Source organism: Phodopus roborovskii, unplaced genomic scaffold, assembly GCF_943737965.1.
Source record: "Phodopus roborovskii unplaced genomic scaffold, PHOROB, whole genome shotgun sequence".
Lineage (NCBI taxonomy): Eukaryota > Metazoa > Chordata > Mammalia > Rodentia > Cricetidae > Phodopus > Phodopus roborovskii.
Genome location: NW_026126418.1, coordinates 32911166 through 32925992, shown reverse-complemented (window position 1 = coordinate 32925992; position 14827 = coordinate 32911166). Strand labels below are relative to the sequence as shown.

Below are 14827 nucleotides of genomic sequence, written 5' to 3'. Positions count from 1 at the left end.
TGGCTGTCTGTCGGCTGTCGGGCAGTGTTATGGCCATTTTATATCTCATTGACTCTGTTAACCCCTACTATAGCTATGCAACTGTGAGGCAGGTCACTCCCACTGCATAGCTGGGAAAAAGAAGAGATGAAGGCCACGTGGTTAGTATAAGGCGGAGGCAGGATGCGAGGCAAGGACAAAGTCCCACAGACTGCCTACCTCTGACATGGCCTTTTCTTGAAGAGCTCCCAGAAAATGTAAGCCTGGGTTAAGATGTTTCACCAAAATGCAAGGGTTTCTATGTTGCATAAAAGCAGCAAATTAGATATTCTCTGATAGCAAAATGATTCAGGTTCCCGGGAAGTTGAAATGATACTGGACATGGCACAGATTATCCACACTTCTCTATGGGTGACCAGTACTTTCAAAATATTTGAAAATTCCCCTACTGTGGTGATTTGAAAGAAAATGCATGCCCCCTCAAAGTGAGTGATACTATTAGGAGGTGTGGCTTTGTTGGAGGAAGTGTGTCATTGTGGGGGTAGGCTTTGAGGTCTCTTTTGCTCAAGCTTCCCTTAGTGAGACTGTCAGTCAACTTCCTGTTGCCTGCAAGGTATAGCTCTTCCAGCTCCAGAATCACATCTGCCTGCACAATGTCATTTTCCCTGTCATAATGATAATGGCTGAACCTCTGAAACTGTAAGTGAGCCACCCCAACTGAATGTTTTCTTTATAAGAGTTGCTGTAGCCATGGTGTTGCTTCACAGCAATAAAAACCTAACTAAGACACCTACTAACTTTGAGATACTAAGTAAACAAATTTTTCATTTGGCAAGTATGTGGGTAAAACTGAAATACTTGTAAAAATAAAACTATTCTGCATTATTCAAATACTGAAAATCCTTTTTCTTCACCTTCTTTCTTCTTCTTTTTTGTTTGTTGTTTTGTTTTCCAAGACAGGGTTTCTTTGTTTAGCCCCAGCTGTTCCGAAATGCACTCTGTAGAGCAGTCTGGCCTCAAACTCACAGAGATCCATTTGCCTCTGCCTCCTGAGTGCTGGAATTAAAGATGTGCATGACCATTGCCCAGCCAACACATGTGCTTTTAAGAAGAAAACCAATTATATTTTTTAAAAAAAAAATCTCAAAAAATTAACTTTTTTTGCTATACTAATATATTGTTGCTTCTTTATTGACATACATCAAGATTTAGCAGAGGGCTACATGATAACAAGTGCAATTTGAGACATCTGCAACAACCAAATGTTCTAGAGAAAACATTATTTTCTATTAATGATTGGCTTTTTGATACATATTCTCCGGCCTTTGTGGTTTTCTGCCTACATTCATAGTGAATGAAAAAAGTGCTAAATGTCAGAGGGTAACAAAAATGGGCACTAATGTCAGATGGTGGTGGCACATGCCTTTAATTCCAGCCTGCAGGTAGATCAAGGCCAGCCTGGTCTACAGAGCTAGTTCCAGGACAGGTAGGGCTGTTATACAATGAAACACTGTCAGGGGGTGGGTTTGGGGTGGGGGGTGGGGCACTAAAATGTACACTATTTTGTTCTCAGCCAAGTTCTCCGTGTCCCTGAAACAAGTCTTTCTATCCTAAAATAAGGATGCCTCAAAAAAAAAAAAAAAAAAAAAAAACACCCCCCCGAAAGCCCCTCCCTACGCCCTGGTGGCAAAGCTTTCAAGCCACCCACCCACATGGACCTAAGAGCATCTCTAGGCAGTTTTCCTTCTAACTAAGCCAGGAAATTTGCGTAAGAAAAGGGGACAATGGCCGAACTTCAGGGCCCCACATCGAAGGACTCAGAAGTCAGTCAGCAAGGTTGAGTTTCTACTTTTTTTTCTCATCTACCAAGATAATCCCACTTCGTAGGATTGAACAAGATAGACCGCTGTGTTTTTTAAGTAGCATGCACTATTGAAGTGTGCTAGTGTCGCGTTTTCGACGCTTGGATCACTGAGGAGCCAGCAAGTATGTGGCATCAATCCATCCCTAAGAGCTGGGCACGGTTAGGTGCGTCCTGAACCTCTGCAGAATGATGAGCCAAGTTAAAACTGCACATCGGCCCACAGCTCCGAGAACTGCCAGCTCCAGGAGCCCTGGACCACACTTCGGTGACAGGTAGGAAGGCGCCTGGGTAGCATTCCTGGGCTGCGGGACGCAGGGGGCGCTTCCGGGCAGGTGGCGGGACGGTGGGAGGGCGGCCGCCGGTGCGCCCCTGCGGGGCGGGGCCGGCAGGAAGGTGCCCTAGGCGGGCAGGGCCTCGGGCGGGGCGGGGCGGGGTGGGGCGGGGCCGGCGCTCTCGTCACTTGATAAAACGCCTGAGAGTCTCTAGAGAACAACGGACTCTTTGAGCCGCTGTGAGCTGCAAGCGTGGGGGAGCGGCCGGACAGAGAGCGCGAGCCGGCCGGGGGTGGGGCCGCGCGCTGGGGCGACCGAGGCGAAGTGGCTGCAGAGGCGCGCCAGGCAGCCCGGCCCCAAGTCCGCGCGCACGGCGCCCGCAGCAGCTCCTCGCGTCCCTCCCATCGCGCGCGCCCATGGCGGTCGCGGGCCAGCTGTGCCTGCTCTACCTGTCCGCAGGGCTTCTGGCCCGTCTGGGCGCCGCCTTCAACCTGGACACCCGTGAGGACAACGTGATCCGGAAATCGGGGGATCCCGGGAGCCTCTTCGGCTTCTCGCTCGCCATGCACCGGCAGCTGCAGCCGGAGGACAAGCGGCTGTGAGTTCCCCGACTCTTCCCACCCCCAGCCGGGGCGCCGCGCTGCGCCAGGGGGAGCGAGGGCGCGCCCTACTGCCTCCCGTCCCGCGTGCCCAGAGCCCATCGGCGGGCCAGCCCTGCCCTGCCCGGCCCTGCCCTGCCCGCCTGCAGTTCTCCAGCCCAAGACTTGCGGGGCCGGGCCAGCCGCGTCCTCCGCGCCTCCGAGGAACGAGGAGAACCGTGGGGAGACCCCGGGCCCAGCCCCGGGAAATCCCACCCCGCCAACCCCAGTGTTTTTCTCAGTCCTCTCCGGCCTTATTTTGCACGGACCCCGGCAGGTGGCACAGTTTGCGGAGCCTCACGTGTGCGCCGGGGGCTGTGATGGGACCTGGGGTTGCAGGAAGTCTTTCAGGGAGATCCAGGCCTTTCTCAAACTCTCCGATCATCCTGTCCCCTCCCTGGCTCGCGCGCCCCGCGGAAGTTGAGAAGCCACTTTTAGCTGTCCTGGGTGACTTTCCCTGCAGAGTGGGATCCCCTACTTTCTCAGGCTTTTTTAAAAGCACCTGTTCCGCAGGGCCAGATCAGCTGTGAAAATAAGCTGCTTCAGCGGTGTGCTAGCTCCCCCTCCCCGCTCCCTGATCGCTCCGCAACACCTAAGAATCCATAGCCCCTGGTACTGGGTGGTCCCCATTAAGGAGTTAGACCACAGTGACCCAGCTGAGCAGGGCCTTAGCAAAGAAGGTTCGGAAGTGACAATCATCCCCCACAAATGCTTCCAGGAGAAAGCGACTGATTCTCCCATTTAAACAGTGTTGGCTCCCACATGCTTCAGTTCTTTTGATCGGGGAAGGTTTTCTGGAGCTTGGTCGAGTCAGTCGCAGTGGGGCTGCATTCTTGATCCGTGCTCCTGAAGATCTTTCTGACAACAAAAGATCCTCCTCCTCCCCTCCCAGGCCTTGAGTTGAACCCAGGTCCTTCCAGGACCAGCAGAGCGGAGAGGGCAGAGTGCACTCAAGGGGGAGGGAGAGGCCAATATGATTTTAAAGTGGAGACAACCCCAATTTCAGCTAGTTAACACTTTGAATTTTGTGCATATTGTGGACTTCAGGTCAGGTTTTTCTGGTAACACCTGCTGGGTGAAGCAGAGAAATCTACTGCCGGTGGGATGGTTTCAGACAGGAAAAGGGTCTGAGTCTGCTTTCTCTCACAAATAATTGTTGGTAAGCTGTAAAGTCTGAAGGGAAAGTTGTTTTTTTGTTTTTGTTTTTTGTTTTTTTTTTTTGTTTTGTTTTTTCCTTCAACCCAATGGATAAAGACTGTGCGACAGACACACATTATCCACATGGAGGATTTGCACTTAGTGTAGAAGTGATTGTGGGCCAACAGAGGGCAAGCATTCCTTCCCTTTGACATTTTCCCTGTATCAGAGACCACAGAGACTGGTTTCCTGGACGGACACATTTGTAATGGAGAGTAAGTGGAGCAAGAAATGTCCTTGGGATGCAGATTGCAAATTGTGCCTTTAGTCAGGAATCTCTGTTGTCATTAAGGCAGCAGCCTTAGGCCTGCTAAAACTTGTCACTGCCGTTCGGCTTCTCTGCTATTACAGCTGCTACAGGTCCTCTTGAGGCTGAGGCCTACTGCTTTCTGAATACTCCATGAAGGCTGGTGGAAGGCAGTAGCTGGCCAGACCCTTGGCTGCATAGAGAACCACTGTAAGGGATACTGTGTCATATCCTAGAACCCAGAACTGCGTCTCAGGAGGCCGTGGATTGTGTCTAGGACTGATCACCCTGGCAAAGCATCCCAGGTCCGAGGGTAGCATAGAGCCTCTAAGGAGAGTCAGCATACAGCCCATGTCATCCCCTTCTCTTCCTTTTACAGACAAGGATGTGGGTGTGAATGACAGCCAGTGAGACTAGACTGATGGGACACTGGGTTTCCAAATCCACTGGGAAGATCTCAGGGAACTGGGGGCGGGGGATGTGGAAAGCTGAATTTAGGTTTCCTCTTGGCCATTTATGCTGCTGCTACTCACTTGCTTTAAACTTTGGTTTCTTCACTTGTAGAGTGGAGATGTTTCTGCTTCTGTGAAGATTGAAAGAGCATGCAAACTGCTCAGTGTGTTTCCTTTGTCATGAATACCTGCTGGTTAAACGGGAAATGTTGATGGCGATGCATTTAAAAGTAGAAATTGTGGACCTACTATGTTAGGTGCCTGGCACTACATAGCATTTGTGATTCTCAGACTGCCTCACATTAAAACCGAAGGCCCTTGCATGGGTAATTAATATCCTAAACTCTTGATCATGTTTATGAACTCCAAAGCAACTTAATTTACATCAGGCTTTGAGTCATTGTAGAAGCAAACTTTGCTTTGAGACAGAAGGTATGTGGGAATATCAGATAAATGCATGGTTACAGAAAACCTATCTTTTTTTTTTTTTCTATAGTGCCATCTTTAGTTAGGATTTTTTAGAGGGAATAATACTGTATTTGAAAGTCTTCAAATGTACTGAGTATTGCTGAGCTTTGGGGATGGTCAGATGGATTAGGTATTCTAAGTATCATCCAGGTTTCCAGGAGATAAATTATGTTAGACTCCCATAGGTTATTAGACAGAGAGGTAAGTGACTCAGGTTGGGTGTGAGCCCCACAATCTTTAGTCTGTCCTGGGTAGGTGGGGTTGAGTCATCTTTAGAGGTGGAAGGTGCATGGCTAGGACTCTGGGTATATCCAACCAGTGACTCATCAGCTCTTCTGGGAAGGTATGGATCTCTGTTTGATCACAAGACAGAGCCTGTGAGGAGGTAAGTTCCTAGAGAGGTTCTGCTTCACACCTAATCTTTGTTTTCTTTTGGGTTGGTCTTTTGGTCATTTACTCTCCTTACTTCCAGGAGCTTCCCAGGCCTACTGTTACTTCTGTTTTCTCCGGATGTTGGTTGCTGGTTTTACTTGATCCACCTTTAAAAGCCATATTTCCTAAACTGAGATCATCTAGTCCATTTGTCCCTTTATAGATGAAGAAACAGAAGCCGAAGGTCATGAAATGTCTTACCCAAAGTCTTATAGCTACTTGAACAGAATCTTAATCGAAATCTGGGTTGGAAGGTGGTATTTCTGGCTCATGCTTATGCTATCTGTAAGAGGAAAACCTCAGAAATGTCCTTCAGATGTAGAGGAACTGGCAAGCTGCCGAGTTCTGGAAATGGGTGTTGTTGATTCATTGAGCTGCTATCTATTTAAGTATCACTACATGGACTCACTTCCTTTTTACCCTTATTGCAACTGGCTGTGGATCAGGCCCCCTCCAACAGCCAAATGGTGTGACTATCTCTAGCAGGGGTTAGAGGCTGTGCACCCAAGCACTTGCTTCCTTGCATTCATTCCCTCCAATAGTGTCATGTGGCTCAGGGCCATCTTCTAAGAACTGCTGTGTCACCTTGAGGCCCGAGAGTCAGGAGAAGCAACCACAGTAAGCAAGGAGACGTAGAGGAAATATTAGGAACAATCCAATACTGTTTTAAGGCTTTACACTTGGGAAGTACCGGAATTCCTTGTGTGTGGATTTAAGGACCTGGATTTAACGTATTTCTGTGACCAATATGGCCAAAATGCAGAATTCTTCTGCATTTTAATTAGGGACAGTGGGGCCTGTTATTTGCTTACCAGGTATGCATGAAACAATGATTTGTGCTGAATCAGCCCATCTTAAAAAAAAAAAAAAAAAACAATCAGATCCCAAGAAATATTCTACCCTAGAGCAGTTTCTTCATCCCTTGAATGTGGGCAGCACATGTCCGGCAGTTCTGAGGTTTAAAGCTTTATTCATCTTCAGGGGATGATGTAATCTCTAACTGGGTTACAGGTTCTGTGAGGGCAGGGACCTTAGGCTCCTCTTTGTCAGAGAGCACCTAGCTATGCCTTCCAGATACAAAGAGCTCAAAGCATACACTAGTTTAACTTGTGCAGTCATTCTTCCTACTAAATGTAGAGAGAGGGGGTCTGTCTGCTTTGCCATTCCTTGCTCAGGGCTGAGGGTCTGAAGTGGACTAGGGAAAGGAGGGAAGCTATAGGCACGATGCAAAGAAACATAAAGGTTCTAATTTTCTAGTTTAATGATCAAGTCCCAGCTAAGGGATTTTCAGGAGTGATTTTTTTTCTTTTAAATTAAATTTGTCTTTTGCCCTGAAGGCAGACTTTAGAATTTAACCTCCAAAGACTCTGAGCTGCAGTGGGTGCTCAGGGTTTGCTAAGTTGCCTGGTTGAGTCTAGCCAGATACACAGCTAGGATCAACCTCCTGAAAGCAATTGGAGACCAGATGGGGATGTCCATGGGCCCTTGGGAACTAATGGCGAGGACAGTAAAGTGGTTTGGGTATGACTTCTTAGGTGCACTGTTGACTACTAGATCAATACTTCTAGGGCCCAGGAGTCACAGAATGAGAGTCTTGGGGTTGGTTGACACTGCCTTCAGGCTCTGGGGAGGACTGAGTGCTGGGGTGTGTGGCCAGCTCCAATCCCTGTTGCGTCTTCCCCTTGGGTTTGATTACAGCCTTAGAATCAGATAACTTTAAATCTGGAAGGCACTTACAGGCTCTTACATGTCAGGTCATCAGGGTAACTCCTGGGGGCTCTTCCATACAAAAGAGTCTTGTTGGATTTTCTACGTGTGGCCCTAGATTCTGCTCCCACAGAACTCTGGATTTGCTCTAGAGATGCCTCCCTTCTTTATTTGAAGGTAGTTTGTGAAGTATGGAGCTAGCTGGGATTACTTTGTGTTCTGTCCTTTGCTAAGTATGGCCATGTGAAGGATTTTTAACCTCTGTTCCCTTTCTCTCCTGTAATAATCTTGGCCACCTTAGGCCATGTCTGGCCAGAGGAAACACTTTGTGCTTGTTAAATGTACATGGAAACCCAGGTTGTGAGAGTTGAGTGTGGCGAGTCAGGTAGAGCGGCTCTTAGTTCCATATCTGGGATGAGTACGCATCCTTCTTTTGGCTTTGATTTGGCTAGTGTTGGTGTGTTCCTTTCCCTTTCTTCCTGTATAGTTATCGTTACCTTGTACTGGACAGTTGATTTCAGAAAAGTCCTGTCTTGTAGCTGTGAAGCAGTGAATAAATCCAGAATTCCTAGTAGATGAGTACATAGATGTGTGGGAAGGCATGAAGGGCTCCAGGGCAGCCAGGTAACTGTGGACAACACCCTTGAAGGGTGGATTGGGCAGCATCAGGGGTGGGCTCATTAGTAAGGACTGGCAAACTATCTAATGGACAGGACTTGTCAAACCTCTGTGAAAACCCCCTCCCCTATTTGGGGTGGGGCTCCTGAGCCCTTTACACTCTTCCCTGCCAAGGCTGATTTAGGTTTCAAAGTTCTTCATTCATTGTTAATGTTTGGTAGGAAGGAACTTGTACAAAAAAAAAGCATCTAATTTAATTGTTGACATCCAAGGTTGAAGGATGTGTGAGAAAGTGGGGAAGCAGCATTTAACCGACATTCAGTCGTCAAGCAGTGATCTCTTAGAACTAATGTGAGAGGCTGATTGTGAATGAGTTACAGACTGGGGCAGGTAGATGGGCCTCGTGTCCACTCAGTCCCTGTCTTCCCAAGTGCAGGATGGGATACCAGCATTTCATCTGCTGCTGTCTGGCTCTTCTGTTGAGATAAAGAGGGCAAGGTAAACAAAGCAGTGATTCTGTGCTGTGTCCATAGGACAGTGGCTTTCACGGGAGAGGACCCCCCTCACCTCGACTTTTTGCTATTCTAGTATTTGATTCTCTGTGTCATTAAATCTCTAACTGACAAAAGCTGTTTCTAACCCTTCACATGGTAAAAAGACTGTTGAGAAAATTTTCTAAGCCAGTTAATTAAGAAAGAAAGTTATTCTGAGTTCAGGGGGGTAGGGAGAAATTCCACTAAGGTCTGTGCAGAGGGTAAGGAAGAACCAGGAGAGCTACTTGCATACTTACTTTCCAACCAGGTAGCTGTATTTTCATGCTCTACCATCTGAAACTTCACAAACATGCACACACACACACACACACACACACACACACACACACACACAACCAAACCGGTATCAGATACAGTATAAGAAAAACACTTTAGAGAACTACTCTTTCTAAGCCTAAGAGAGTAAAAGGAAAAATAATACTAGAAGTAATTTGAGATGGTAACATAGGTTAGAGACATGGAGACTAGGTACTAAAGGAAAGCCAAGACATTGCCTATTTACCCAAATCCGCTTTACTTGCTGTTATCCAGATAACCATGGTTTCTTCTTGTTGAAAAACCTGTTCTCTGCCCTGTCTTAACTATTTGTGTGTCAGAATGTCAGGCAAATGTGACAACCACTTCAGACCTGGAAGGTTGGATGTCTATAACCTTGAAACTCCCAAGCCAAGTACCACGTTGCCCTTCTCTTCAGGACACCCTGGATAAGATCAGTCTTTATGGTTCTTATAAATTGTCATGCTAAGGACCTCAATCGAGTGAACATAGGCAGATATGTGGAAGGGGGCCAGTCTGAGAGTGTGTTTACCCTTTTTGTTAAAGTCTGTCTGCTGCTAATATGTCAGATGTTAATCTAACCTACTACTTGTAGGGAATGTGCTGCTTGTTTCTGTAGAACAAAGGTGTTGAAGCAGTTTTCTAAAACGGTATACCAAGAGAAATTTGGGCCTTTGGGTATTTAAGATCCAAATTACCAGTCAGGCTGATAAAGATGCCGGCTTTACCCGAACTTGGAAATACAGATGGTTCAGAACCCTTCTGGGAAAGAGTGAAGTTGTTCCCAGAAATAGATAGTCCAAAGGTCAGCCGAACACCTTTTAGATATCTAAAAGGAGTCCTAAAGCCAAGGACTTGGTAAGGCCATCTCTGATACGTGTAAGATAAGGCTGTTTAGAAAGAAAAATCCTTTCAAATGCTTGTGCTGTGTTTATAAAGAGCCTAGGGCTGCTACTGAGAGAGAATTGTGGGATTTGGAGAGGCATCCTACTACTCAGGATACAACCAAGAAGGAAGCAGAGAGAGAGAGAGACATTGGTCCATTCTGACACACTCTCAAACACAGGCTCACACTCACATTCACACATACATACATGCATGCACTCATATTCACACATACACACTCTCATTCACACATTCACACGTATACACACTCACACTTGCATGCACACACACTCACACACACTCATTTACATACTCTACCCCTAGCATAGCAGACTAAAGAAAGTTTTTCAATTTTTTTTTCCAGTGCCATAGGATAAGAATATGAGTTCTGTAAAGTCGTTTTATTTGTGTGTATATTGATTCTCATTTGTTTTCTGACTCAGTCTAAAAGACATAGGGGTTTTATCCTCATTTGAACATGAGACTCGAATGTGCTCTGGACCTGTCAGGGACCTCAAAGCCAACCTATGTGTGTTTGTGTGTTTGTTTGTTTTTTATAGCTGTGGTTCATTCATCGGATACTCACTGAAAACTTAGAGAATGTATCTCAGAAGGGTGAGGTTATAGAATGGTGTGGGGAGGATGGTAGGAGGGACGGCTTTGAGGGACAGAAAGAACAGCAGGTGGTTTTAGACACCTTAGGTTTGAGATTTCTAGGCATACCCTTGCAGCCACTGGGAGGCAGTTGATGTGTGAAGTTCAGGTGTCAGATGCCGGGGTCTGCAGACAGAGCAGTTTTGTTGTACAGGGGAGCAGAGCCCAGCAGCCTCCGCAAAATGGCATTGCAGGTTTTGTTTCGGTTTGCTTGTTTTGGAGAAAATTATAGTGAGCAGGTTTGTTGAGGACGATCGATTTCCAAAGAAAAGGAAAATTAATGCAGGGAGGGCAGCTTGGAGGTGTGATGTCTGCCACTAGTGGGGATCACTCCAGTTGAGGGGGCTGGTCTTGTATTTGGTTGGAGCCCAGTGGCTCATTGTTATAAGAAAGGAAAATAGAGTGCATAGGGGCAGGTAGGTGGGAGAGCTTGGAACTTCTCAGCAGATAATTAGTTAATGAACCTGGCTGTGCAACACTTGCATAATTTTTTTGTCAACTCAACACAGACTTAGACATATCTGGGAAGAAGAAATCTCAGTTGAGAAATTGCCTCCCTCAGGCTGGTCTATAGGCAAATCTGTACATTTTCTTGGTTAGAGATTGATGAGGGAGGGTCCAGCTCACGCCTATGGCCGGGAGGTTCTGATTTGATTATAAAAACAGGCTGAGCAAGCCAATATGCATTTCCTCCATGGCTTCTGCTTCAGCTCCTGCCTCCAGGTTTCTGCCTTGAGTTCCTGCCCTGTACTGTGGACTACAACCATAAACAAACCCTTTATTCCCCAACTTACTTTTGATCATGGTCTTTATCGCAGCAATAGAAGGCATATTAGGACACACATTGTGCTGGTTAATCGACACGGGATTCAATCCTAGCTCCTTGACCTGTTAGTATCTGTTGACTTGTCCTCATCAATCAGTTTTAGTTTGCCTCTAGGATTGTGAATATTTGAGCTCTTTATAGAGTGCCTGTCCTGTCCAGTAAACAGCAGCCTTCTTGTCCCTTGAGAGGGGCTTGGGGAGTCAGGTGAAGGTTGTGTGCCTCTGTGTAGGGCTGTATAGCTGGAGGTGGGGGGCGTTCACAGGCAGGCGGGAACCGTCACATTGTCTGCACGAAAGGATAATGGAACTTGAAAAATGGAAAAAAATAGGAACACATTAAAAATGCTTGCAGGTCTTCATTTCCTTAGGCTATATTTGAGCTACAAAGAACCACAGCTTTTATGGTGGTGAATTCCTACAAGACTCAGTTGGGGTGTATCGAGAACTTCCCCCGAATGGAGGTAGCTGTGGCCGCAGTGTCTGACTCTGGCTGGTACAGTCTGACGGTTTCTTCAAGCTGAGGTACACCAGGGTGTACAATGATGGGTGGGTACATGCTGTGAGCATTGTAGAAGTAGGTATGGTAAACCTGTGTGGCCAGGCCAGGCCTTGCTTCCTGGGCTGCATAGCTCAGTTTATAATCAATACTCATTGCTGCTCAACAAACATTGAAAACCTTCCTGCCCTGGTGTGGGGCACTGCATTCACACAGTTCTTTTAAAATGACTTGTGACCTGGCTGGTACTGTCCTACTGTTGATTAAGACAGGGCTTCTCTGTACATCCCTGGCTGTCCTGGAACTTGCTCTGTAGACCAGCCTGGACTTGAACTCAGAGATCTGCCTGCTTCTGCCTCCTGAATAGTAGGATCAAAGGCATGCACCACTACACTCAGCCTGCTACTATCATTTTCAATCTATTCATTGAAGTAAATGGCATGGGCATTTAGTAATTGACATAATAATAATATCTTTACATTACATACACGATCAGGATGTTGGCATCCTGGGTGTGATACGAATTATATATGGACCATCTTCCTAAAGTGGCATAGTGTTTTGTTGGTCTTTAGTTCTTAAAGCGTTTATCATTACAGTGTAGAATGGAATACATGAATTTTAAAATGTGAAACATGAAGCTTTTAATAACATTTTCAGCTTCTGACAGTCACTTTTTGCTGCCATCCATACATGTTCACCTGTCTTCATCATTGTTTCATTGAGTGTTTTCATGAAATGAGCTGAGAAGCATTGGCCAGTCAGTCTAACCTTTTTCTGAGGACAGGAGACTTAGGCCTCCCAAAAGCCCGAGGCAGGAAGTAGTAACAGTGAACAACCTGACCCATGTAGGCATCTGTCTGCCTTTTGATGGAATAGCAGATCTTTACAATTAAACCTGGGCTCTGAAATCATGCCTTTAGAATAATATCTTAGTTCTTTGGAAGAGAGTGCAGATCCACCGGCAGTAGCTTCCTTTCCCTGCTGATTGGCGGAATTCCCAGGGACCATAGCACTTTGCTCTGCTGAGTTGCAGGATTCCTCAGGTTCATACTGATCAGCTCTACTAGTGTGGAGTGTTTCACACAGAAGAGAACACAAGGCGCTTGCCCTGCCCAAAACCCTTCTATATGAAAAGTACTCTGAATGTCTCCTGGATAGATACGGTCACTGTTAAGTGTGTGAGCCTCAAAAGATGTTGATGTTTGGTTCAACTCTAATAAAATATCCTAGGCATTTCTAGGGCTCTTTGAGTTGATTTAATTCCTCTTGTACATCCATGACTCCTAGAAAATGGGCTGACCAGATCTTTAAACTGAATCTTAAACCCTAGTTAAAAGAAGGCTAAAATAAACCTCATGACAAAAAGTTTCTTACCTTAACTATTTCTAAGTACACAGTTTGATAGTGTATAGTCCCACTGTTGTATATTTTTTATGTTCACACACACACACACACACTGTGCATGAACATGCAGATGTGTATACCTGTGCATGTATGTGTAGAGAAAAGAAGTTGATGTGGGTGTCCCTTTGTACCTTACGTTTTGGGCCATTTGATCCAGACTAGCAAACCACCAGGACCTGTCTGCACTCCCCTGATGCTGCCAGTGTTAGTGGAATGCAGAGCTCCCTGGCATCTATGTGAGTGCTGGGGGTCAGAGCTCGCTCAGGTCCTCAGGACTGTGCAGCAAGCCCTTTACCCACTGAGCCAGAATCCCCACCCTGCTGCTTCCTGTACTGTGATGTTTAGAAATGCTAAACGATCATAACATAATGGCAAGCTAAACTTTAATTCAGTAGAGGCTGTTGAATTACCTAGTATCTGCTACTGTATCTAATGTAGTGGCAGTAAAATTAAGCTTGATACATTTATGGTAGAAGTTGGAATTCAGTCTTTACAGCGTGTTCTGCCAAGCTGATAAAGGTACCAGTTGGAAGTGGACAGCTGTGGCCTGGCCCCACCTGTGGAGGACCCCGGCATCCTTTGAGAAATTAGAAGATTGTGCCGTAATAAGTTCTCTATTGTGTTAAAGAGAAAAGTGCATTGATTAAAAAGTCTGGCCACCTTAGCTGGTTGCACGTATCTCGGTAGTACACCTTCCTAGCTCCTGGTGGCTTTAAAATGAAACTGAAATGTGCCTTTAGTTGTACACTGCTTAAGCTTGGTTGCAATATGACAGCGGCACATTTAGGGGTCAAAGGTCGAGAGAAAGTTCAGGGATCGCCAATTGTATTGGCAGCTGTCCCTCAACAAGGCCATCTTTAAACGCCTAGAAATGTGTCTCTTATTCACCAGCCCCACCCTGCTTCCTTTAGGCTGTGTTCATTTATTACCTGGGAGGGGCTCTCTTGTTTTTTGGTTTTTTTTCATTGGTGCTCAAGGGCTGACTTCTCAGAAGTCATTTGGAATCTGTCAGGAAAAGCATTGAGGGTTCCGAAACGTGAGGCCTCTGAAGGCCAGTGGGGCTCAGGCTTTTTTAGGTGTTTTCTTAGAACCTTAGCTGGGAGTTTGACACATGTCTCTCTTTTCAGAAGTGAGAACATAGCTTAAGACACAGTGAAGCCCAAGGTATAAGACTCAGGTGTGCTTGTAGGTCGAGCAGGCGTATTCTAGCACGGCTACCCATCGTTGGGGGAATTGTGTTACCATTAGAATGATTTATTTCCTGCCCAGGTTGTAGATGAAGTTGGGATCTGCTCTAAAATGGCACCACCACCTTTATTTTGTAGCCGAAGAAATGGGGGCTTGAGATTCCTTCAAGCCATCAATCTAACTCCCCGCAAGAGTTATTCTCATAATCCCCTTCACATTCAAAGTTGTTCCTGCTGTTCTTCCCACTGCCCCACCCTGCCCCACCCTCACTCCTGAGCAGAGGTACACCTAGCCTCTGTGCCCTCCCTGTCTTTATAAATGTCACTGTGTGTGTGTGTGTGTGTGTGTGAGAGAGAGAGAGAGAGAGAGACTGTCCAAGCCCCAATACACCTCTTTCTCCTTCCTACGAGTCGTGGAGATGACGGACATTTCTTACCTAGCAGCTAGGCTTGGATTTGTCTTCTGATGGGAAAGGCAGGTGTGTCCTGTTGGTCTCACACCCTCTCTGTTACCTGTGTGATCAAAGAGTCCTCCCCTCCCCATAACGCTTTAGATTAGATGCAAGGAGGGTGAGGTCTCTGACTCAGGTGGTGACTCACCCTGTGCCTAGTAAACCCAGCTCCTCCTATGGGAGGTGATGACGATGCCGGCTGGCTCAGGCAGTGCCC

At 46.5% G+C, this 14827-nt stretch overlaps 1 protein-coding gene across 3 annotated transcripts in view; it reads left to right on the top strand.

Moving 5' to 3' along the window:
* The first annotated feature begins 2352 nt into the window (after window positions 1–2352).
* Window positions 2353–14827, top strand: part of Itga6 (integrin subunit alpha 6) — a 62850-nt gene continuing 50375 nt past the window's right edge. The window contains exon 1 of one of the 3 annotated variants that reach the window (XM_051184493.1): window positions 2353–2713. In XM_051184493.1, the coding sequence (XP_051040450.1) occupies window positions 2532–2713 (182 nt within the window). In that variant the 5' untranslated portion in view covers window positions 2353–2531. The remainder of the gene's footprint in view (window positions 2714–14827) is intronic. The other 2 variants (XM_051184491.1, XM_051184492.1) reach the window with 2 other exon arrangements.